We start from the raw sequence: 26,238 nt of genomic DNA on the forward strand, positions 1-26,238 counted from the left end.
AAAGACGGAGCGCTCAGTGTGCGAGGCGCGCGGCGTGGCAGGTTCGCTGGGCCAGACAGGTGCAGCGCGAGCGGGCGCCATGGCGGCCCCACGCGCGGGGCGTATCGAGCGCCGGCGCCGGCGTCGGCGTGGCCGGCGTCCCGGCCCGTGGACCGCCGCCGGGATGCTGCGTCAATACCGCCCCCACCCGCCCCCGCGCGCCCCTCGCCGCCGCCGCCGCCGCCGCCGAGCGGCGACCGCTCAGAGGTGCAGCGGCGGCCGCGGCATGTGACACGCGCAGGTGAGTGCCTCGCTTCGCCTCTTCTCTTCCTGCCGGCTTCCCACCGTGTCCCTCTGTGCTTCGATATCTCTAGACGCGTCTTTACTGACCTTCAAACACAACGCGTTCGGGTCACAACATTCTCATCAGACTCTTTTTGCAACGTCATGTGCCGGTACCCTGCGAGATATTTTCCTACAGTTTTTTCTTTGTTGCAGTAGTCTGCATCTGCATGGTGGTTCCGTGATGATGATAACTTTCAGGCATGTCGGAGAAGGGTGAACGTATCAATCTGAGTTCACGGACTCTGGTCCGGAAATGACCAAGTCGAAAGTTATATGCAAAAATCTTTGCGATGCCTTTGACAGTGGAATTCGTGTACCGGTACTGTTTTGTTAATATTGCACGGTAGGCAACTTTCAGAGGTAGTAGCATGGACCAAAACAAGAAGAAACGTTCAGCAAATGTGAGCTCTGGAATGCATACTTCAAGAGCTGTGCGCACCCGTTCGTTAGAAGAGACGTATTTCACAGTAGCGAAGATGAACAAATGTTCGTGGCTCTGAAAATATGCATTTCAGCGCCCATGCTTTTCTTGATTTGGTCCATAGTACCTCCCGCAAAAATATGGAAACCGAGAAGCTTGAGGCAAAAGAGATGTGTTTCACAGCATCGAAGACGAACGAGTACTCACAGCTCCTAAGGTACGTACTTCATACCCCATGTTTACTAGACATATTTTGCTTGTTTTGGTGTATACTGTAACCTTTGAAAGTTGCTCGCCCTACAATCTTAGCAACGACAGTACCGGTGCGTGTATTCCACTACCTGAGGTATCAGAACGATTTTCGCTCATTCCTTTCGACTCAGTCGTTTATGGACCTGGGTATCCTTACCTCAGATTGATACGTTTGCCCTTCTCCATCATACCTGAAAGTTTGCAACATCATCACGGGAACACCCTGCACAACTCTTCTGCACAAGCAAACGTGCGCTCTGCGGTACGTACTATGCTGTTTTTTTCCATCTTCAGTCCGCACACTGGTTCGATGGAGCTCTGTCGATGAGTTTATCACTCAAAGCAGGCTCTTGAAATTTCGTAACCGGGCCCTGTACCGATAGTTTGCGCCTGTCTTTGACCCTCTGTCAGTTCTATCTCTTCAGTATTCTCCTTGACATGGGTCAAACAAACCTGTGATTATTGGAGCTACCGTTACACGATCATTACTCCTATTTGGTACGGGTTCTAGATATCTGAGCAGTATTCTAAGATACGATGCGCTAGTCCTTTGTAGACTGATTGCATTTGCCTATTTACCTACATTAACTAGTACTCGAGGTATGTGATCGCTCTATTTCATGTTTCTAAAAATTGTTACACCCATGTATCGACTGATTCCAAGCGAGACTCATTGATGCCGTAACGATAGGGTAGTACTTTTCTGCGTGAAGTGCACAATTTTACGTCTATGAACACTCAAAACAAGTTGTCGGTTTTTGGAACACTGTGAAATCATTTCAAGATCCGGCTGAACATTTGTGAAGCTATTATCACGTAGCAGGAGGGCGTGCTGAAAAGTAACGCCTCTGAATTTTTGGAAATTGAAAATCTGTGGCAAGGGCTATGGGACCAAACTGCTGAAGTCATCGGTCCCTGGGTTTACGCACTGCTTCATCTAACTTAAACTAACTTACGCTGTCTTCGTACATCCATATTTAAACTGGATGAAGGTGGGACAATGCTGGTCTAATTACGGTTAAAACTGAAATTCCAGCTGTAGTTAATATTTTTTATTTACTTCGCTACTAGTTTCGGCGTTCCGTCAACGCCATCTTCAGGCCCGTATACTTTGATGAAGTAAGTTGTGTGTGGCTCAGTGTAGAAGTCCGCGGTGAGATGAATGGCGGGCAATAGCTAGTGCGAAGTTCAAGCCCAAACTTCACACTAGTTTCTGGCCGCCATCCATGTGGAACATGTGTTGATCTCACTTCCAGACTGAGCCACACACAACTGACTTCATCAAAGTATACGGGCCTGAAGATGGCGTTGACGCAGCACCGAAACTAGTAGCGAATTAATTAAAAAAAATCTTGAGTCCAGCTGGAGGAATTTAATTTTTAATTAAAACTTACGCTATGGACAACACACACACCCGTGCACGGAGGAGGACTCGAACCTTCGACGGGGAGACCCGCGTGAACCGTGACAAGACGCCTTAAATCGCACGGCTACCCCGCGCGGCCCGAGTTTTTGGTGTGAAGACTCTGAACGCTTTTTAAATAAAACAGACGTTACTAACATTTAACGTCTTTATTCTTCTTGTCAACATATTTAATTCTTAACATAGTCACCCTGGTGGCGAACACATTTCTTCCAATGAGAGACCTGTTCGTTGATACCGTCACTGCAGAATGTTACACTTTGTTGACGGAGCCACTACTTCGCTTCTGCTTGCACCGCTTCATCACTATCAAAGTGAAGTCGTCGAAGTTTTAGAAACAGATGAAAATCAGGTGCCACAAAGTCCGGGCTGATGAAAGTGAACCCGAGGCGTCGGATTGTTGTAGACGTCGCAGCTCTCGTATGTGCTCCGGCATTGTCATGCTGAAGGAGAGGCCACTCCTCGTGTGGACCAAATTTTCTGATTCTAAACTCGGTTACAGCACGCTGTTTCTCACGCGCCGGCACAGTTACGTTCACACCTCCACTCGGAGCCCTCTAGCAGCAGAGTGCTACAAATATATAGACACGAGGAATAAAGATCTAAAATCTTAATATACTGGCCATTAAAATTGCTACACCACCAAGATGACGAGCTACAGACGCGAAATTTAACCGACAGGAAGAAGATGCTGTGAGATGCAAATGATTAGCTTTTCAGAGCATTCACACAAGGTTGGCGCCGGTGGCGACACCTACAACGTGCTGACATGAGGAAAGTTTCCAACCGATTTCTCATACACAAACAGCAGTTGACCGGCGTTGCCTGGTGAAACCTTGTTGTGATGCCTCGTGTAAGGAGGCGAAATGCGTACCATCACGTTTCCGACTTTGATAAAGATCGGATTGTAGCCTATCGCGATTGCGATGGTGTACTCAACAATGGACCTGGGTGCACGAATGGCAAAACGTCATTTTTTCGGATGAATCCAGGTTCTGTTTACAGCATCATGATGGTCGCATCCGTGTTTGGCGACATCGCGGTGAACGCACATTGGAAGCGTGTATTCGTCATCGCCATACTGGCGTATCACCCGGCGTGATGGTATTTAGGTGCCATTAGTTACACGTCTCGGTCACCTCTTGTTCGCATTGACGGCACTTTGAACAGTGGATGTTACATTTCAGATGTGTTATACGACCCGTGGCTCTACCCTTCATTCGATCCCTGCGAAACCCTACATTTCAGCAGGATAATGCACGACCGCATGTTGCAGGTCCTGTACGGACCTTTTTGGATACAGAAAATGTTCGACTGCTGCCCTGGCCAGCACATTCTCCAGATCTCTCACCAATTGAAAATGTCTGGTCAATGGTGGCCGAGCAACTGGCTCGTCACAATACGCCAGTCACTTCTCTTGATGAAGTGTCGTATGGTGTTGAAGCTGCATGGGCAGCTATACCTGTACTCGCCATCCAAGCTCTGTTTGATTCAATGCCCAGGCCTATCAAGGCCGTTATTACGGCCAGAGGTGGTAGTTTTGGGTACTGATTTCACAGCATCTATGCACCCAAATTGCATGAAAATGTAATCACATCTCAGTTCTAGTATAATATATTTTGAATGCCCGTTTATCATCTGCATTTCTTCTTGGTGTAGCAATTTTAATGGCCAGTAGTGTAACATATGTTTTATTTAAGAATCTTTAAGAATTTTGGCATAGAAAATCGGAGGCATTCCTTTTCAGCACGCCCTTGTAAATCATTACAGATAACTGCGCCACCTGCAGGAAGTCCGAGGTTAGTGTTAACCTGAAGTTACGTCTACAACTGCCGAACACATTCCATCCAAGGTGATGGTCCATCAGTGGTCGTCAAAACTTTTTTGCTCCCTGCCGGCCGCGGTGATCGTGCGGTTCTAGGCGCTGCAGTCCGGGACCGCGGGACTGCTACGGTCGCAGGTTGGAATCCTGCCTCGGGCATGGATGTGTGTGATGTCCTTAGGTTAGTTAGGTTTAAGTAGTTTTAAGTTCTAGGGGACTGATGACCTCAGATGTTAAGTCCCATAGTTCTCAGAGCCATTTTTTGCTCCAGTGCCACTCAGAGGGCACCTCGGGCCGCATGTGTACCGATCTTACAATTAGTTGATAACTTACGTAAATCAGTACGTTACGAGGCGCCAGCAGACCGGCTAGGCTACAGTAAGAGCGCGATAGGTTGGCGCCGGTCCCCACAATACCGATCGTTAAGTCGGCACCATCCGCTTCACCTCCCGTCGACTTGTGTTTCAGATCGTACCCCACGTAACACCAAGTCTGTGACACTGCAATTGTCTGACGCAGTATCGTCGTGTTCGCTGTGCGAACGGATGATTAACTGATTTACAACAGTAATTGTACTTAAATGCATTACGCAATATGAGTAGCACCTTGTACTCGCTTTCGGGTGGACAACGGTTCAAATCCTCGTCCTGATAATTTCTCTGAATGGTTTAAGACAAATACCGGGATGGTTCCTTTGAAACAGTACCGCCGACATCCTTGTCCATCCTTTATTAATTGGAGATTGGGCTTCGTTTCTAATGACCTTGATGTCGACGGGACCTTAAACTCTAGTCTTCCTTTCTTAAAATGAGACACAATCACAAATGCTTACTAAATGTTTTGAATGTGGTTTCTCTGCTGCTCATTGCGTCGTATTGCAACAGCCTCAGTGTAATATCATATTCTTTGTTACAAACATGTAGCACACATTGAAGATGACCGTAATACGCATTCTCGAACCCCTGTGACTTCCGTTTCAGCTGATTTGTCTGTGCTGTGAACAAACAAGAAAACGTTCCCCGTCTACATCCCCTACTCCTGCAGCAGCCGCCCTACTTACCCCTTTCCTCCCGAGGCACGGTGCCAACTTTATTTAGCTCGAGTCCAAATTCACTGACGTCAATTAAAATTACGTACATCTTAAAATGTTACTGTCCTTATTACTATTTTTATTTGTTACTGAGAAAGAAAACTACACTCCTGAGAAGCCCTTAACGTTAGTTGACGTTCTTGGATTCGTCTGTTATTCCTTGATGCATGTTGTTATAAATCAGTCCGAAAACCGCGTGCCGCATTAACATTTAATTCGGCCTGCAGGCAACTGTGCTACTTCCTCCCTACCTGAAATTCTTAGTCCAGTCACAGATTTAGCTTGGTTCCCCGTACCGTAGAACTTTCTATAACAATCGTAGGCGTGATACTGAGTAAACGCTTTCCACAAAACCGAGAAATACTGCATGTACCTGACTGACTTGCTCCATGCCTTTCAGGATATGATATGAGAGCAACGTGAGATGGATTCCATAGTAGTGATTTTTTTGTGAATCCACACCGATGAGCATCCTGGAGGTTGTGTCTCAAAATCACTGTACACTAAATCCATAGTAATACATTTACTTTGGTCCCCTCAATAAGTTATACCCACCGCTCTCGCCTCCATTACAGTACTCATTCATGCCACACTATATGCGATATCAACTGATCGCGTGATTTGCCCAGATTATGCCGTAAAGCTATTTTCTCTGGAATTTGATTAAGTACATCTTCATCCAACATTCAGCTTTCTTCTGCATCAGCATATTTAAAAAGCTTCTTTTCCCTGCTTGTTTGAACGGTTCATCATCCACGTTTCCATCGAAAGCTACAATCCGGACATATACGTACCTTCAGAGAAGACCTCCTAACATATGAATTTAGATTCGACGGTAACAAATTTCTCTTCTTCAGAAAACGTTTCCTGCATTTGACAGTCTACATTATACGTACTTTTTACTTCGGCCATCGTTAGTTATGTTGCTGCCGAAATACACTACGTGATCAAAAGTATCCGGACACCCCCAAAACATACGTTTTTTTTATATTAAGTGCCTTGCCCTGCCATGTACTGCCAGGTACTCCATATCAGCGACCTCATAGTCATTAGACATCGTGAGAGAGCAGAATGGGGTGCTGCGCGGAACTCACGCACTTTGAACGTGGTTAGGTGATTTGGGTGTCACTTGTGTCATACGTCTGTACACGAGATTTCCACACTTCTAAACATCCCTAGGTCCACAGTTTCCGATGTGATAGTGAAGTGGAAACGTGAAGGGACATGTACAGCACAAAAGCGTACAGGCCGACGTCGTCTGTTGACTGACAGACCGCCGACAGTTAAAAGAGGTTCGTAATGTGTAATAGGCATACATCTATCCAGACCACCACACAGGAATTCCAATCTGCATCAGGATCCAGTGCAAGTACTATGATAGTTAGGCAGGAGGTGAGGAAACTTGAATTTCATGGTCGAGCTACTACTGCCCATAGGTCACACATCACGTCGGTAAATGCCAAATGACGCCTCGCTTGGTGTCAGGAGCGTAAACATTGGACAATTGAACAGTGGAAAAACGTTGTGTGGAGTGGCGAATCACGGTACACAACGTGACGATCCGATGGATGGAACGTTGTGGGTGTGGAGAATGCCCGGTGAACGTCATCTGCCAGCGTGTGTAGTGCCAACTGTAAAATTCGGAGGCGGTGCTGTTATGGTGTGGTCGTGTTTTTCATGGAGAGGGCTTGTAGCTCTTGTTGTTTTGCGTGGCTCTATCACAGCATACGTCCACACTGATGTTTTAAGCGCATTCTTGATTCCCACTGTTGAAGAGCAATTCGGGGATGGCGATTCCATCTTTCAACACGATCGAGCACCTGTTAATAATGCACGAGTGGTTACACGACGATAATATCCCTGAATTGGACTCGCCTGCACAGAATCCTGACCTGAGTCCTACAGAACACCTTTGGGATGTTTTAGAACGTCGATATCTCTCCTCAGTGCAGCACTCCGTGAAGAATGGGCTGCCATTCCGCAAGAAGCCTTCCAGAACGTGATTGAGCGTATGCCTGGGGGAGTGGAAGCTGTCATCAAGGCTAAGGGTGGGCCAACACCATACTGAATTCCAGCATTACCGACGGAGGACGCCACGAACTTGTAAGTCATTTTCAGCCAGGTGTCCGGATGCTTTTGATCACATAGTGTAACAACATTCATCTGCTATTCTTAGTGCCTCATTTCCTAATCTAATTTTCTCAGCTTAACTTGATTTAATTCCACTAGAGTCCACTATCCTTGTATTGATCTCTCTCTTGTAACGTCTTTTCAGAGATCTATCTACACCGTTCCTAAGTTATTATGGGCCCTTTTCTGTCTGTGGCAAAATTACGACGCCGTCGAGAAAGGTCAAAATGTTTTCTTTTTCTTGAACTTTAATTTTGTCTCACGGTTTTGTTTGCTGCTTGCTCACACCCTTCTCAACTACAGCTTTCCTTTCGTTTCCTTCGGATCTTGTAACTGCAGTATGCTTTCTGTACAAGATGATATACTTTCAGTATCTCTGCTGTAACCGTAAAGCTCTCGATACCAACCTCCATAAGCCGAAATACGTGTTTTACACTGGAGCGGACACCAGAAAAGATGTGTTTCGGAGAGAGCAAAGCGTTTCTCGACTCGGTCTTACGAGAGTAACACTCTCCGTGACGCAGAAGTCTTTGCTTTTATTTTTTACGAGATGACTTTATCGAACATAGATATAGTACTCTAGTGCCGCCTAAATAAACGTGTGACGAATTACGCGGGTCGTTTTGGCATCTTCTCATATTCCTGCCTTAATCTAGCTTACTAGTAGTCCATACTGACCGAGACTAATGTGCATTTTGTCCAGCAACGGATCTGTACGTGGTGATTTACACTTTCTAAAGATAAGGTCACTTCGGCTGGTATCTTTTCCAAAGCCTGGTTTATGCCGTCGTTCCACCTTAAATCGCGCGGTACAGATATTCCTAGAGGATATTAGATTGGAAATACTTCCTAATATTTAGCAAAATTATATTTTATCGGTCACTAACCGTCTTTCGGCTTGTTAGGAAATCTTCAGGTGACAGCTGGATGTCGCAAACACAGATATTACTGCCGTTATGGTTCCTTTGAAATGGGGACGGCCGACTTTTTTTCTCATCCTCCCTAAATCCGATGGGACCGATGACCCCGCCGTTTGGTCCCCTAAATCAGCTAACCAACTAACAGATATTACATATGCGGGAGATTCAAAAGGTACAACAATGATGACAGAGTGTTTACATAGGAAATCATTACTTCTTCTTTTCCTTCAGTGTTTATCCCGCGTGCCTGGAGGTCCGCTACATGGGTCCGTTGTCTCCATTTCACTCTATCACGGGCTACGTCTGGGTGGATGTTCACGCATTTAAGATCTTTAGGAATGGTATCAGCCCAACGTTGCTTAGGTCGTCCTTTGGGTCTACTTTGGGACTTCAAGTAACCCGCCTTGGCAATAGTCATCTCCGTCCCGTAAAACATGCCCAAAGACGAAGACGAATCTCACGCATCTTGTCCTGGATCGGTGCAACACCAAACTGTTTCCTAATGCTGTCATTAGAAACGTGATCTAACTTAGTGAGGCCCGCTGTCCACCTTAGCATCTTCCTTTCCCTTACACTTAGGCGGCATTCTGTCTCAACTGTAGTCGGCCAGCACTCACAACCATACAAGGCGACTGGTCGTATGACAGTCCGATGTATTTTTGATTTTAAATTACCTTTCATCCTGCGGTCGCAAGTGACTCCGGCTGTTGTTCGCCACTTCATCCAGGCTGCCTGAGTTCTGGTGTTGACCTCTTCGGTGAGTCGGCCGTCAACGGTGATCGTGGAACCAAGATACTTACTCACACCAGTCAGATTTTCACCATTAATCGTGATGGTTCCCATTTCATGTCTGTCTGATGTCATGTACTCGGATTTCTTCAAATTAAGCCGCAAATCGTGTTAAGCCAACCGGTCACTCCATTCTTGAGTTAGGCTTGAAACGTCCCCTTAGAAAAATTTATGCATGACTGTGCTGATAAACCACTTACATTATTTGCTTTTCAACCGTGCGGTTCTAGGCGTGTCAGTCTGGAACCGCGAGACCGCTACGGTCGCAGGTTCGAATCCTGCTTCGGGCATGGATGTGGGTGATGTCCTTAGGTTAGTTAGGTTTAAGTAGTTCTAAATTCTAGGAGACTGATGACCTTAGCTGTTAAGTCCCATAGTGCTCAGAGCCATTTGAATCATTTTTTTGAAAGATTTTGATAAAGAACAAACAATGTACACTCCTGGAAATTGAAATAAGAACACCGTGAATTCATTGTCCCAGGAAGGGGAAACTTTATTGACACATTCCTGGGGTCAGATACATCACATGATCACACTGACAGAACCACAGGCACATAGACACAGGCAACAGAGCATGCACAATGTCGGCACTAGTACAGTGTATATCCACCTTTCGCAGCAATGCAGGCTGCTATTCTCCCATGGAGACGATCGTAGAGATGCTGGATGTAGTCCTGTGGAACGGCTTGCCATGCCATTTCCACCTGGCGCCTCAGTTGGACCAGCGTTCGTGCTGGACGTGCAGACCGCGTGAGACGACGCTTCATCCAGTCCCAAACATGCTCAATGGGGGACAGATCCGGAGATCTTGGTGGCCAGGGTAGTTGACTTACACCTTCTAGAGCACGTTGGGTGGCACGGGATACATGCGGACGTGCATTGTCCTGTTGGAACAGCAAGTTCCCTTGCCGGTCTAGGAATGGTAGAACGATGGGTTCGATGACGGTTTGGATGTACCGTGCACTATTCAGTGTCCCCTCGACGATCACCAGTGGTGTACGGCCAGTGTAGGAGATCGCTCCCCACACCATGATGCCGGGTGTTGGCCCTGTGTGCCTCGGTCGTATGCAGTCCTGATTGTGGCGCTCACCTGCACGGCGCCAAACACGCATACTACCATCATTGGCACCAAGGCAGAAGCGACTCTCATTGCTGAAGATGACACGTCTCCATTCGTCCCTCCATTCACGCCTGTCGCGACACCACTGGAGGCGGGCTGCACGATGTTGGGGCGTGAGCGGAAGACGGCCTAACGGTGTGCGGGACCGTAGCCCAGCTTCATGGAGACGGTTGCGAATGGTCCTCGCCGATACCCCAGGAGCAACAGTGTCCCTAATTTGCTGGGAAGTGGCGGTGCGGTCCCCTACGGCACTGCGTAGGATCCTACGGTCTTGGCGTGCATCCGTGCGTCGCTGCGGTCCGGTCCCAGGTCGACGGGCACGTGCACCTTCCGCCGACCACTGGCGACAACATCGATGTACTGTGGAGACCTCACGCCCCACGTGTTGAGCAATTCGGCGGTACGTCCACCCGGCCTCCCGCATGCCCACTATACGCCCTCGCTCAAAGTCCGTCAACTGCACATACGGTTCACGTCCACGCTGTCGCGGCATGCTACCAGTGTTAAAGACTGCGATGGAGCTCCGTATGCCACGGCAAACTGGCTGACACTGACGGCGGCGGTGCACAAATGCTGCGCAGCTAGCGCCATTCGACGGCCAACACCGCGGTTCCTGGTGTGTCCGCTGTGCCGTGCGTGTGATCATTGCTTGTACAGCCCTCTCGCAGTGTCCGGAGCAAGTATGGTGGGTCTGACACACCGGTGTCAATGTGTTCTTTTTTCCATTTCCAGGAGTGTATTTACCTTAATAGTGTTCAAAAGTCATAAAAAATATATGTATATATATATATCAGTTCACGACATCCAGTCTCTGATAGACACACGTCCAGATCATCCGTTCTCAAAACTCCGCCATCTCTCTCCCCACATCCACCACTGCTAGCGACTCATCTCCAACTGCGCAACGCTACGCGCTGTTAACATCCAGCTGCCCAACACTACAATACCAAACAACAATGCAAACCAGCCACAGAATGCACACAGCACAGCCAGTGATTTTCATACCGAGCGCTACGTGGCGTTACCAATATAAAAAAACTAAACAGCCTACTTACAGGCTCTGCAGATCAAGCTTGTTTTCTGCTGCCAGCATCACGTCGTCAGCATAAAGTAGGGTCCATGGTAATGGCCGGTGCAGACCAGCTGTCACGGTGTCCATTACGAGAATGAACAGAAGTGGTGATAATGGAGAACCTTGATGGATGCCAACTGTGATGGGGAAGTCCTTGGACAGTCGTGAGGTTGTACGGACATAACTTCATGGCTGTGCATAAAGTAACTGCACACAGTTAATAATCTGCTCTGGCACATCATGCTGTCGAAGTGCTAGCCAGATGAGACTGTGTGGCACCCGATCAAAGGCCTTCTCGATATCCAGGAATCCTTTTTTTTTTTAGTTAATGTAGCAATTCGTGGATGACAAGAAAATGTGATTGTTTCCTTTGTAAACGCCCTACACGTCCTTTTTTGTCCCTTTGTGTGAATAATGTTTGAGTCGCACGTCATTTTATCAGTGTCTGCGGCATTCAGTTGTCACTGGAAGTTAGCTTCTCCCCTTTTTTTCTGCTACTCTACTTATCGCATTGATGCCGTCCTCTACGAATTCTTCTTGTTTGCCAACCTCTTCATCTCAGAGTAGCAGATGCAACTGCGTCCGCAATTATTTGCTGGATGTGTTCCTCCACAATTTTTACCCTCTACAGTTCCCTCTGGTACCATGGAAGTCATTCCCTGATGTCTTAACACGTGTCCTACCATTCTATCCCTTCTTCTTGTCAGTGTTCTCAATATATTCCTTCTCTCGCCGATTCTCCGGAGAACGTCCTCGTTCCTTATCTTATCAGTCCACCTAATTTTCAACATTCTTCTGTAGCATCACATCTCAAACTCTTCAATTCTCTTCTTTTCCTGTTTACAGTCCATGTATTACTACCATTCAGTAGTGTGTTCCACACGTACTCTCATTTCTCCTACTTATCAATACTTCCATCTTTCTTCTATATACTCTCAGTCCGTATTCTGTGCTCATTAGAGTGTTCCCTCCATTGAGCAAATCATGTAGGGCTTCTTCACTTTTCACGTAGAACAGCAATGTCATCTGCGAATACTAATCACTGATATACGTTCACATTCAATTTTAATTCCACTCTTGAACCTTTCTTTTATTTCTGTCATTGTTTCTTCGATGTATAGATTGAATAGTAGGGGCGACAGACTGCATCCCTGTCTTACACCCGTTTTGATCCGAGCTCTTCGTTCTTCGTCTTCCAGTCATACTATCCCCCTCTTGGCTCTTATACATGTTGTATATTAGCCGTCTCTCCCTGTAGCTTACCCCTATTTTCTTCAGATTTCGAACGTCTTGAACCATTTCACATTGTCGAACGCTTTTTCCAGGTCGCCAAGTCCTTCGAACGTGTTCTGATTTTTTCGTTTGTCTTGCTTCTATTATCAACCAAAACGTCAGAACTGGCTTTGTGGTGCCCTTACATTTCCTAAAGCCCAACTGATTGTCATCTAACACATCCTCAGTTTTCTTTTCCATTCTTTGTTCTTGTCAGCAGCTTGGATGTGTGAGTTGTTAAGCTAATTGTCCGGTAATTCTCGCACTTGTCAGCTCTTCCAGTCTCCGGAATTGTGTGGAGGATATTTTTCCGGAAGTTTGATGCTATATCGACTTATACATTTTACACACCAACGTGAGTAGACGTTTTGTTGCCACTTTGCCAACGATTTTAGGAACTCTGACGGAATTTTACCCATCCATTCTGTTTTATTTGATCTTAAGTCTTCCAAAGCTCTTTTAAATTCTAATACTGGATCCCTATCCCTTCTATATCAACTCCCGTTTCTTCTTCCATCACATCGGAAAAATCTCTCCCATCAGAGGCCTTCAGTATACGCTTTCCACCTATCCACTCTATTTTGCATTTAACAGTGCAATTCTCATTGACTCTTATTGTTACCATCCTTATTTTTAATTTCACCAAACGTCGTTCTGGCTTTCCTATATGCTGAGTCAGTCCTGCTGTCCTGCTAAACATCCCTAGGCCCACTGTTTCCGATACGATAGTGAAGTGGAAACGTGAAGGGACACGTACTGCAAGAAAAGCGTACAGGCCGACCTCGTCTGACGACTCACAGAGACAGCCGACAATTGAAGAGTGTCGTAATGTGTAATAGGTAGACATCTGTCCAGACCATCACACAGGAATTCCAAACTGCATCAGGATCCACTGGAAGTACTATGGCAATTAGGCGGGAGGTGAGAAATCTTGGATTTCATGGTCACACATCACACTGGTAAATGCCAAACGAAGCCTCGATTGGTGTAAGGAGCGTTAACAAAGGACGATTGAACAGTGAAAAAACGTTGTGTGAAGTGACAAATCACGGTACACAATGTGGTGATTCAATGGAAGGGTGTGGATACGACGAATGCCCGGTGAACGTCATTAGCCAGCAACAGTAAAATTCGGAGACGGTGGTGTTATGGTGTGGTCGTGTTTTTCATGGAAGGGGGTTGCACCCCTTGTTGTTTTGCATGTAGCTATTACAGCACAGGCCTACATTGATGTTTTAAGCACCTTCTTGCTTCCCACTCTTGAAGATCAGTTCGGAGATGGCGATTGCGTGTTCCAACACCATAATGCAAGGCCTGTGGCAGAGTGGTTACATGAAAATAACATCCTTGTAATGGACTGGCCTGCGCAGAACCATGACCCGAATCCTATAGACCACCTTTTGGGTCAGCAGCTCGTGGTCGTGCGGTAGCGTTCTCGCTTCCCGCGCCCGGGTTCCCGGGTTCGATTCCCGGCGGGGTCAGGGATTTTCTCTACCTCGTGATGACTGGGTGTTGTTTGCTGTCCTTAGGATAGTTAGGTTTAAGTAGTTCTAAGTTCTAGGGGACTGATGACCATAGATGTTAAGTCCCATAGTGCTCAGAGCCATTTTGAACCACCTTTGGGATGTTTCGGAACGGCGACTTCGTGCCAGGACTCACCGACCGACATCGAAACCTATCCTCAGTGCAGCACTGCGCGAAGAATGGTCTGCCATTCCCCAAGAAACCTTCCAGCACCTGACTGAACGTATGCCTGCGAGAGTGGAAGCTGTCATCAGCTGTCATGGGCCAACACCATACTGAATTCCAGCAATACCTAAGGAGGGCGCCATGAACCTGTAAGTCAGTTTCGGCTGGTGTCTGGATACTTTTTATCTTATAGTGTATGAAGCCAGTGAAAATGAAAGACCACTTGAAAAGGATCCACTTCAATAACAGAAGCAAAAATTTTGAGTATTTGAATATTTACAAATAAAAAAAAAAGTTTTGCATCATCTCGGTTCCTAGAGTTTCGGAACCTGTACAGAAAACTGGAATAGAGCTCAACATAAACACTATTTCTGCCCTTTTTATTGCTCATGAAAACCACACATTGCATGTTGTACCACCATACAGTGAGACCTTCAGAGGTAGTGGTCCAGGTTTCTGTACACACCGGTACCTCTGATACCCAGTAGCACGTCCTCTTGCATTGATGCGTGCCTGTATTCGTTGTGGCATACTATCCAGATTGTCCCACTCCTCAACGGCTATTCAGCCTAGATCCCTCAGATTGGTTGGTGGGTCACGTCGTCCACAAAAAGCCCTTTTCAGTCTGTCCCAGGCATGTCCGATAGGGCTGATGTCTGGAGAACATGCTGGCCACTAGTCGAGCGATGTCGTTATCCTGAAGGAAGTCATTCACAAGTTGTGTAGGATGGGGACACGAATTTTCGTCCATGAAGACAAATGCCTCGCTAATATGCTGCCGATACGGTTGCACTATCGTTCGATAGGTGACATTTACGTATCGTACAGCCGTCACGGCCCCTTCCATGAGCAGCGGCGTACGTCGGCTCCATAAAATGCCACCCGAAAACATTAGGGAACCACCTTCCTGTACGCGCTGGACAATGTGCCTGAGGCGTTCAGCCTGGCTGTGCTGCCTCGAAACACGTCCCCGACGATTGTCTGGTTGAAGGCATACGCGACTCTCATCGGTGAAGAGAACGTGATGCCAATCCTGAGCGACCCATTCGGCATGTTGTTGGGCCCCATCTATACTGCACTGCATGATGTCGTGGTGGCAAAGATGGACCTTGCCATGGACCTCGGGAGTGAAGTTGCGCATCACGCAGCCTATTGCGCGCAGTTTGAGTCGTGACACGACGTCCCGTGGCTGCACGAAAAGCATTATTCGACATGGTGGCGTTGTTGTCAAGGTCCCTCCGAGCCATAATCAGTAGGTAACTGTCATCCGCTGCAGTAGTAGCCCTTGGGCGGCCTGAGCGAGACATGTCATCGACAGTTCCTGTTTCTCTGTATCTCCTCCACGTCCGAACAACATCGCTTTGGTTCACTCCGAGACGCCTGGACACTTCCCTTGTTGAGAGCCCTTCTTGCTACAAAGTAACAATGCAGACGCAATCGAACCATGGTATTGACCGTCTAGGCATGGTTGAACTACAGCCAACAAGAGCCGTGTACCTCCTTCCTGGTGGAATGACTGGAACTGATAGGATGTCGGACCTCCTCCGTCTAATAGGCGATGCTCATGCATGGTTGTTTACATATTTGCGCGGATTTAGTGACATCTCTGAACAGTTAAAGCGACTGTGTGTGTGATAGAATACCCTCAGTCAACGTCTATCTTCAGGAGTTCTGGGAACTGGAGTGATGCAAAACTTTTTTTGATGTGTGTATATTTGAAGACATGCCACAGCACTTCTCTTAACATACCAAAGAAAGGCAAACCGTATACTATTGGTGAAGAGATTATAATACCAATATCCCAGACTCAGGGCCGAAGCCAAACATTTCATACTTGCATTCCCATATTCATACATAATTGAAGATGGTTTTAACGACGCAAACGCACAACCGAATACCGATAATGTTGCCAGGAGCAACACGTGACTCGTGTTCCACGTTAAACTGCAGGTCCCCTTTCCCCGGTTGGTTAGGCACATTCAAGTGATCGATGTGGTATCCACACGAAATTATTATTATTGTTTAATCCAGTATAATTCGTGTTATATTTTCTAAGATAACTGTGTATTTTCGTACTACGACACTTAATATTTAAGAGCTATGGGCAAATGTCCATCTATCCATAATTTTGCTCTTATATTTTAAGATTATACTAACAGTGGAAAATATCTCTTTTTTCTGTTAATGTTATTGAGTGGATTTTATGAATTATGGCTATAAATTCTTTCGTTGAGTTACGCAGTCTCCTAATTTCTTCGCATCATAAATTATTTATTTTTGTTAAATACTTAATCTGGCGGTCGATAATTTAATAGCCCTCCTCGCTGCGTTGGCATCAATATTAGCAAAACCAACTCACATAGCAAGTATAGGCGTTTAATAACAATGCGACCATTTGCGTGATAATACAAAATGACAAAGTGGCTCTTAAAAATCACATACAGTACTTACCTTTAGATCTGACTGATGCAGGTTTATATTCGGCCGGTTGACTATTTCGATCATCTCGCTTCCTACAAGATGTTACATACGGTGAAATGTAATAACGATGGAGGAATTATGACTTTACGTCAATTTTTTAAATTTGTGTTCATTTGTTCACTTCACAGTACTCATAACCCAGCTCGCACGCTTGCGCCCATTTCACTCCATTTTAACTGAACAGCACTGGATTAGTGTGTCCAGCCAGTGACGCCGTGGTAACAGCCACAGCCGAACCACGGCGCGGCCAGACTTCTGCTTGTCACCGGCACAGATCAACAAGTGCTGCGGAGACATTAGTCGCGGTGCAGAGATGTGTGTATACATCGACCTTTACATGCAAAGAGTCCAACACAGTTTACTACTCTTGTTAAAAGTTTCACATCGTAATTATAATTTTATCTTTTAAGCGATAACGAGAAGCAATAAGCGTTATATTAATAGTGTGTCGCGAGTGTCATTACTTTCACATGTGTAGTATCGTAAGCTACAGTACTTCGCCATGAAGGAGGCGTGCTGAGCAGCTCCATTACAGTACGAAGGCAAATATTCTATGAAGGGGTCGGCAGGATAAAAAGGGGGTACTTTTCAAAATGTGGAATCTTGTAAACGACTCGTACTAGAATCCTGCAACAAACACCACTGACATTCTAAATTATCCTACTTTCAGGTTGTTAATGTCAATAGGCATTGTTCCATTTAAAAAAGTGTGTGTCTCTACAAAAAAATACTCTTTCTAAGCATTATTACATTCTGTGGATTGGCTAACAATACGAGCCCCTGACTAATAATTCGTTCTGTGAAAACCGCACAATAATAGCAGTTTCCATGTCCGCATTACACGCGGTGCTAGTTTTAGGTGATTCACCCTGTAGATATTGTAAACATAAGTGTTGTATAACACTCGCCTGGGGCACTCCACAAATTACAGTTATACTCATCCATGTGCCCAGTCCCACCTTGTCGAAGCTGTCTGTAAAGTCGGCTGAATCAAGCCTTACTACAGTCGTCAGTGTTTTCCTGCTCAATTTGTATGTTCGCCTCCATGTTGAGGAGCTTTTTCATGCGTTGGAGCTTCAGAAGCTGATTTCTGCTTCATTGCATTTATCAATCGGCATTAATCAGCAATCAGCACCACGGTAAAGAATAAGGTGCACCAACAAGAAATGTGATCTAATTCCTTATCAGAATAAAATTCAGTCATCAACTGCAAATATATTTTTATTACGTCTTACCGGTTTCACAGATTAATTTCTCTTTCAGACGCCTTCAAAATTAGGGCTGTTATAAATCCTTATACCTTGGCCATACATCTATATGGGGTACAAAAAGCGTATTACAGAAACTTAATTCGTATTGTGTAGCAGATGTCTTCATAAACGTATAATGTCACACGTTCAGAAATGTACATACTATATATGACATTGTCAACACACTGAATCAAATTAGTGTATATGTCAAGCTGTTGTAATATTTCATGAAAATGCACGTGTTTTTCTTCATTATATTCTAGTAGGAAAAATTTTACTGACAACGCCTGCAGACGCTACACTTGCTAATTGTACAGTTACTTTTATTTCAACAAAGTTTACCTTAATGTGAACCATAATTAAATCGATCGTAGTTATTCTTCACAAAACGTATTCTGGAACAGCCGACATCCTCCCATACTGCACGGATATCTGAAACGGTTAAGGCGACTGCTTATTGTTGAAATGGGAAATCGGGGTTCGAGTCCCGGTGCGGCACAAATTTCCATTGTTGTCACTCCCTTATTCGGCCAATGGTTGTTCGTGTTCTCTGTATGACCAGTCGAAGGTTGGTTTTCAGGTGCTGCACGTTACTGGGACCCGACCAGACTTCACTCTGGCCATTAGAGAGGAATGGGCAAGACGCTTGCCTGCATCTTACTTTATCTCTGCCGTATCGTACACGCCACTTCCAAAGTCGTGTAGACCCTGGGCTTTTCACGTCTCACTGTGTCGAGGAGCAACGGGAAAAATCCCCTGCGGGCAACGAAATGTCGACAACAGGTGTTTTGCACATTGTTACAGTGGGCGGGCAGGCGAAGCTCCAGTGACTCAGTTGTGAACTGAACGCTCGTCAACAACAAAAGGTGAGCGAGCAACTTCGTCTGTGCAGGGGGTAGAGAATCCGGCACCCAACAATTTTAGCTCTTTTAGCGGTGGCTTCAAGCGTGCAAACAGGTCGCTCGGACTGTGGAACTGTGATACACATCAGGATATGCTGATAGCAGGCGACGAACACTGCAAGAGGCGGTGGCGTTTCTAGATTGCCAACGGTGCTCGGTGCAGGCAGATTGTGAATACACGCTAGTGAATTAGAACATTACGAGCACTCTCCACCACCTGGTGAGGTAGCGGTCATGTGATGCAGTAAGGAAACTATGTAAGTGGAAGTGGCGAATGGGGAGTCGACCTAGCGACGATACGAGGCTCAAATGGGGAAATCCACTGACAAATGACTTACGTTATCGACTACTGACTAGGAACTAGCATCTCGGAAAAGGTGAAACTGATGGGTGAGCATTTACGGAAATGTGGTTGAAGGATGATGAAACCACGAGTGCACTACAGAGTCTAAGATGTCAACAGCGCATCACAGAACGTGATCGTTGGACGGAAGGTTGCTCGCTCCATAAAGCAGGATAGGCGGCCATCTGTTTGAGATGTGGCAGGAGAGGATGGTGCTGGTGCAGGCGTAGGCATTCCGGAGCACAGCGTTCAGCACTCGTTGTCGAATATGGAGTTCCACAGGAGCCTGCATGTTCCCGTGTCGAGCCAATGACATCGTCATTATATGGGGTATTCATTGTGTAATGCAACACATTCCGTTCAGTGCGATGACCTTACGTTCCTTTCTGGGAGGGCCTGTTTGCCTGCACAGTAGCACTCTACTGGTCGACATCAGAGCCAATGTCGTCCTGCATCGATAACCTCCGCATCATCCGTGTACTGCCTCCCGCGGAGTGCGTTCTTTATTGGGTCAAACCGTGGTAGTTGGAAGGTACGATGTCCAGGCTCTAGGGTGGGCGAGGAAGAACAGTTCGATGAAGTTCTGTGATCTCCACTTGGGGGTGCTGACTTGTGTGAGGCGTTGTCGCGCAGAAGGAGAAGTTTGTTTACATTTGTGTGGCGACGAACACATTGCAGGAGTCGGCTTTGTGCGGCCGGCTGGCAAGCGGGAGATAGTACAGTTTGCGCGATCTCGTTGCGATGACGACAGACGCCTCGCCCAACGACTCAATGCGCTTTTGTTCACTGCCAGGTCTCTGTAGACATTCTGAAAGTGCCTTTGAATATCAGTAATGCTCTGGTTTTAAGCCAAACGAAACTCAATGGCAGGTCTATGCCATTTTAATGGTTACGTATAGTGCCGCGAGCTATCGGGACTTGCTGAAACTATAGGGCCTGAAGTGGGACAGTTCCATTTGTCTCACAACAAAATCCGCATCTTTTCAACACAAATCGGGAGAGAAACAGGTGTCGCCAATGTAAACATTACTGCGACTACCAGCTCTCTTTTATGATTGATGTCTTACCCAAAAGTGATTGTATTTTACATCATATTATCTGGCTGTGTCACAAGACCAGAGGGTTGTTATAGTAGCTGGGGAGCACTATAGTGCTAGGGAAGCAATTGATACTGATCCAAAATCAACGGAAAAATCTTGCATGCTACTGAGCTGCAGTTCCACACCTAGAAAGCACTGGTCCATAATTTGAAGGAACCACAAAACCTCTGCATAGACGTCTGGTACCACTCATCTCCAAAAACCTAATGAAGATTTGTGGAATCCAAGACATGCAGAATCGCTGCTGTACAGTGTTCCAGGAACGAAGGAGCGACACAGTATTAGGCAGATGCTCATAATGTTCCATGTTGTAAATGTATACAGGGTGAGACCAGACACACTGGATGCGACGAGCCTACACGGTGCACTGTGTACCTCCTCAGATGTGGTTTACTCGCTGAGCTCGGTCGAGAGTGTAACTAGTTTCTTAGTCGTTATAGTGTCTGATGATCTCTCCAACACTGGAAGCTGAAACGTTAAGCTCAGAATTGTTCCTGCAATAAGATGAGTGTAAGGTAGCATGATCCTGTGGTGCGCTGCCCCACAGGAGGCGTGTTCGCCCTGGTGCTGAGGCTCTCCAGCGCAGTGCAGCAGGTGTGAGGGTGGTGGCTGGGCAGGTGGTGATGTTTGGTGGTGTCCCACAGGAGACGTGTTTCCCCTGAGGGTGAGGCGCTGCGGCGCAGCATGCAAGGTGTGTGGGTGGCTGGGCAGGTGGTGATGTTTGGTGGTGTCCCACAGGAGACGCGTTCCCCCTGAGGCTGAGTCGCTGCGGCGCGGCATGCAGGGAGTGTGGGCGGCTGGGCAGGCGGTGATGTTTGGTGGTGTCCCACAGGAGACGTGTTTCCCCTGAGGGTGGGGCGCTGCGGCGCAGCATGCGTGGGTGGCTGGGCAGGTGGTGATGTTTGGTGGTGTCCCACAGGAGACGCGTTCCCCCTGAGGCTGAGGCGCTGCGGCGCGGCATGCAGGGAGTGTGGGCGGCTGGGCAGGCGGTGATGTTTGGTGGTGTCCCACAGGAGACGTGTTTCCCCTGAGGGTGGGGCGCTGCGGCGCAGCATGCAAGGTGTGTGGGTGGCTGGGCAGGTGGTGATGTTTGGTGGTGTCCCACAGGAGACGTGTTCCCCCTGAGGCTGAGGCGCTGCGGCGCGGCACGGCATGCAGGGAGTGTTGGCGGCTGGGCAGGCGGTGATGTTTGGTGGTGTCCCACAGGAGACGTGTTTCCCCTGAGGGTGGGGCGCTGCGGCGCAGCATGTAAGGTGTGTGGGTGGCTGGGCAGGTGGTGATGTTTGGTGGTGTCCCACAGGAGACGCGTTCCCCCTGAGGCTGAGGCGCTGCGGCGCGGCGCGGCATGCAGGGAGTGTGGGCAGCTGGGCAGGCGGTGATGTTTGGTGGTGTCCCACAGGAGACGTGTTTCCCCTGAGGGTGGGGCGCTGCGGCGCAGCATGCAAGGTGTGTGGGTCGCTGGGCAGGTGGTGATGTTTGGTGGTGTCCCACAGGAGACGCGTTCCCCCTGAGGCTGAGGTGCTGCGGCGCGGCATGCAGGAAGTGTGGGCAGCTGGGCAGGCAGTGATGTTTGGTGGTGTCCCACAGGAGACGTGTTTCCCCTGAGGGTGGGGCGCTGCGGCGCAGCATGCAAGGTGTGTGGGTGGCTGGGCAGGTGGTGATGTTTGGTGGTGTCCCACAGGAGACGCGTTCCCCCTGAGGCTGAGGCGCTGCGGCGCAGCATGCAAGGTGTGTGGGTGGCTGGGCAGGTGGTGATGTTTGGTGGTGTCCCACAGGAGACGCGTTCCCCCTGAGGCTGAGGTTCTGCGGCGCGGCATGCAGGGAGTGTGGGCAGCTGGGCAGGCGGTGATGTTTGGTGGTGTCCCACAGGAGACGTGTTTCCCCTGAGGGTGGGGCGCTGCGGCGCAGCATGCAAGGTGTGTGGGTGGCTGGGCAGGTGGTGATGTTTGGTGGTGTCCCACAGGAGACGCGTTCCCCCTGAGGCTGAGGCGCTGCGGCGCAGCATGCAAGGTGTGTGGGTGGCTGGGCAGGTGGTGATGTTTGGTGGTGTCCCACAGGAGACGCGTTCCCCCTGAGGCTGAGGTGCTGCGGCGCGGCATGCAGGGAGTGTGGGCAGCTGGGCAGGCAGTGATGTTTGGTGGTGTCCCACAGGAGACGTGTTTCCCCTGAGGGTGGGGCGCTGCGGCGCAGCATGCAAGGTGTGTGGGTGGCTGGGCAGGTGGTGATGTTTGGTGGTGTCCCACAGGAGACGCGTTCCCCCTGAGGCTGAGGCGCTGCGGCGCAGCATGCAAGGTGTGTGGGTCGCTGGGCAGGTGGTGATGTTTGGTGGTGTCCCAAAGGAGACGCGTTCCCCCTGAGGCTGAGGTGCTGCGGCGCGGCATGCAGGGAGTGTGGGCAGCTGGGCAGGCAGTGATGTTTGGTGGTGTCCCACAGGAGACGTGTTTCCCCTGAGGGTGGGGCGCTGCGGCGCAGCATGCAAGGTGTGTGGGTGGCTGGGCAGGTGGTGATGTTTGGTGGTGTCCCACAGGAGACGCGTTCCCCCTGAGGCTGAGGCGCTGCGGCGCAGCATGCAAGGTGTGTGGGTCGCTGGGCAGGTGGTGATGTTTGGTGGTGTCCCACAGGAGACGCGTTCCCCCTGAGGCTGAGGTGCTGCGGCGCGGCATGCAGGGAGTGTGGGCAGCTGGGCAGGCAGTGATGTTTGGTGGTGTCCCACAGGAGACGTGTTTCCCCTGAGGGTGGGGCGCTGCGGCGCAGCATGCAAGGTGTGTGGGTGGCTGGGCAGGTGGTGATGTTTGGTGGTGTCCCACAGGAGACGCGTTCCCCCTGAGGCTGAGGCGCTGCGGCGCAGCATGCAAGGTGTGTGGGTGGCTGGGCAGGTGGTGATGTTTGGTGGTGTCCCACAGGAGACGTGTTTCCCCTGAGGGTGGGGCGCTGCGGCGCAGCATGCAAGGTGTGTGGGTCGCTGGGCAGGTGGTGATGTTTGGTGGTGTCCCACAGGAGACGCGTTCCCCCTGAGGCTGAGGTGCTGCGGCGCGGCATGCAGGGAGTGTGGGCAGCTGGGCAGGCAGTGATGTTTGGTGGTGTCCCACAGGAGACGTGTTTCCCCTGAGGGTGGGGCGCTGCGGCGCAGCATGCAAGGTGTGTGGGTGGCTGGGCAGGTGGTGATGTTTGGTGGTGTCCCACAGGAGACGCGTTCCCCCTGAGGCTGAGGCGCTGCGGCGCAGCATGCAAGGTGTGTGGGTGGCTGGGCAGGTGGTGATGTTTGGTGGTGTCCCACAGGAGACGCGTTCCCCCTGAGGCTGAGGCGCTGCGGCGCGGCATGCAGGGAGTGTGGGTGGCTGGGCAGGTGGTGATGTTTGGTGGTGTCCCACAGGAGACGCGTTCCCCCTGAGGCTGAGGTTCTGCGGCGCGGCATGCAGGGAGTGTGGGCGGCTGGGCAGGCGGTGATGTTTGGTGGTGTCCCACAGGAGACGCATTCCCCCTGAGGCTGAGGCGCTGCGGCGCGGCATGCAGGGTGTGTGGGTGGCTGGGCAGGTGGTGATGTTTGGTGGTGTCCCACAGGAGACGCGTTCCCCCTGAGGCTGAGGCGCTGCGGCGCGGCGCGGCATGCAGGGAGTGTGGGCAGCTGGGCAGGTGGTGATGTTTGGTGGTGTCCCACAGGAGACGCGTTCCCCCTGAGGCTGAGGCGCTGCGGCGCGGCATGCAGGGAGTGTGGGTGGCTGGGCAGGTGGTGATGTTTGGTGGTGTCCCACAGGAGACGCGTTCCCCCTGAGGCTGAGGTTCAGCAGCGCGGCATGCAGGGAGTGTGGGCAGCTGGGCAGGCAGTGATGTTTGGTGGTGTCCCACAGGAGACGTGTTTCCCCTGAGGGTGGGGCGCTGCGGCGCAGCATGCAAGGTGTGTGGGTGGCTGGGCAGGTGGTGATGTTTGGTGGTGTCCCACAGGAGACGCGTTCCCCCTGAGGCTGAGGCGCTGCGGCGCAGCATGCAAGGTGTGTGGGTGGCTGGGCAGGTGGTGATGTTTGGTGGTGTCCCACAGGAGACGCGTTCCCCCTGAGGCTGAGGCGCTGCGGCGCGGCATGCAGGGAGTGTGGGTGGCTGGGCAGGTGGTGATGTTTGGTGGTGTCCCACAGGAGACGCGTTCCCCCTGAGGCTGAGGTTCTGCGGCGCGGCATGCAGGGAGTGTGGGCGGCTGGGCAGGCGGTGATGTTTGGTGGTGTCCCACAGGAGACGCGTTCCCCCTGAGGCTGAGGCGCTGCGGCGCGGCATGCAGGGTGTGTGGGTGGCTGGGCAGGTGGTGATGTTTGGTGGTGTCCCACAGGAGACGCGTTCCCCCTGAGGCTGAGGCGCTGCGGCGCGGCCCGGCATGCAGGGAGTGTGGGCGGCTGGGCAGGCGGCGGCGCGCCTCTGCCGCGGCCTGTGCTTCGTGGCGCTCTGGTACAGCAGCATCTGCGCCGGATTCCTCTTCATCTTCTGCCCGCTGCTGCCGCTCGCCCTCCTGCACCAGAAGCTCTACCGCACCATCACCGACGTCGTCTTCTCCATGTGGGAGCTCTACCCGACGGTAAGTGACCAGCACAACTCTCGAATCACAACTGCGGGAAATGGTCCCCCGAGGGTAAGGAGCAAGAGAGGTCATATCGACATACGACAGGAAATGCAAAGGTACACCCCCTTGTGTATTGAACCAAGGACCTAGAAACGACACAGGGACTTCGTCCCGCCGTAGCCCCACAATAGGACACAGCAGTCCACCCACCCCACTGCCGCCCCACACTGAACCCACAGTTATTGTGCGGTTCGGCACCCAGTGGACCCGCCCGGGAACGTCTCATACCAGGCAAGTGTAACCCCAAATGTTTGCGTGGTACAGTAATTATGGTGTATAGGTTAAAAACAGGAGCTCAGTCCGTCAGTTCACCTGATGATGGCGACATGTATGATCGCCGAAATATTGTGCCCGTTGGACACTATAGACCGGCAGCATACCCGTGGATATTTTGATTAAAAACATTCTTGGTTGCAATTTTAGTTTATTTTTCAACTACGCATTTCGCCTTATTTAGGCATCTTCAGGTTATCTTAATTGGGTATTTCTTAGAAGTATCCTTTATAACCTGAAGATGCCTAAATAAGGCGAAGCACGTAGTTGAAAAATTAAAAAACTAAAATTGCAACTAAGACTGTTTTTAACTAATACTGTTAAGCACTGGTTTGTTGTATGCCGCATATAGATTGGAAGAATTTCTAATTATGGTGTACGCGTACGTGGACACACTGTTTGCACATCAACCGCCGACATAGTATAACTGAGGCGGAATGAAGAGAAACAGTCTGCATTCGCCGAGGCAGATGGAAAACCGCCTTGAAAACCATCCACAGGCTGGCCGGCACACCAGACATCGACACCAATCCGTCGGGCGGATTGGTGCTGGGGACCGGCACGCCTTCCCACACGGGAAGCAGCGCATTAGTCGGCGCGGCTAGCCGGGCAGGCACACCCCCTTGCACGGTTCAATCCCGTCTCCGGCCATCCTGATTTAGGTTTTCCGTGATTTCCCTAAATCGTTTCAGGCAAATGCCGGGATGGTTCCTTTGAAAGGGCACTGCCGATTTCCTTCCGAATCCTTCCCTAAACCGAGCTTGCGCTCCGTCTCTAATGACCTCGTCGTCGACGGGACGTTAAACACTAACCACCACCACCACACCCCCTTGCAGGTTGAGATAAAAGATCTTTGACAGCGGAGGTTTCGACCTTCACCATATCCACATGTAGGCTACAGAGGATCGTCTCGGTACTTTGGTAACGAACCGTCGGCACCGGTTTAGCGCCAGTGTGTG

General features: G+C 49.6%; 2 protein-coding genes across 2 annotated transcripts in view; one reads left to right on the forward strand and one right to left on the reverse strand.

Moving 5' to 3' along the window:
• Nucleotides 1-26,238, forward strand: part of LOC126418878 (lysocardiolipin acyltransferase 1-like) — a 353,082-nt gene that overhangs the window by 202,362 nt on the left and 124,482 nt on the right. The window contains exon 2 of the mRNA XM_050085877.1: nt 24,719-24,961. Coding sequence (XP_049941834.1) covers nt 24,764-24,961 — 198 coding nt within the window. The 5' untranslated portion in view covers nt 24,719-24,763. The remainder of the gene's footprint in view (nt 1-24,718; nt 24,962-26,238) is intronic.
• On the reverse strand, nt 241-24,765 carry LOC126419715 (proline-rich protein 36-like). Its single transcript, XM_050086896.1, has 2 exons — nt 20,941-24,765; nt 241-369 (listed from the first exon to the last, which is right to left on the reverse strand). Exons 1-2 carry the CDS (start codon nt 24,763-24,765, stop codon nt 241-243), a joined length of 3,954 nt encoding a protein of 1,317 aa, XP_049942853.1.

The sequence above is a fragment of the Schistocerca serialis genome, chromosome 9 (genome assembly GCF_023864345.2).
Source record: "Schistocerca serialis cubense isolate TAMUIC-IGC-003099 chromosome 9, iqSchSeri2.2, whole genome shotgun sequence".
NCBI classification, from domain to species: Eukaryota; Metazoa; Arthropoda; class Insecta; order Orthoptera; family Acrididae; genus Schistocerca; species Schistocerca serialis.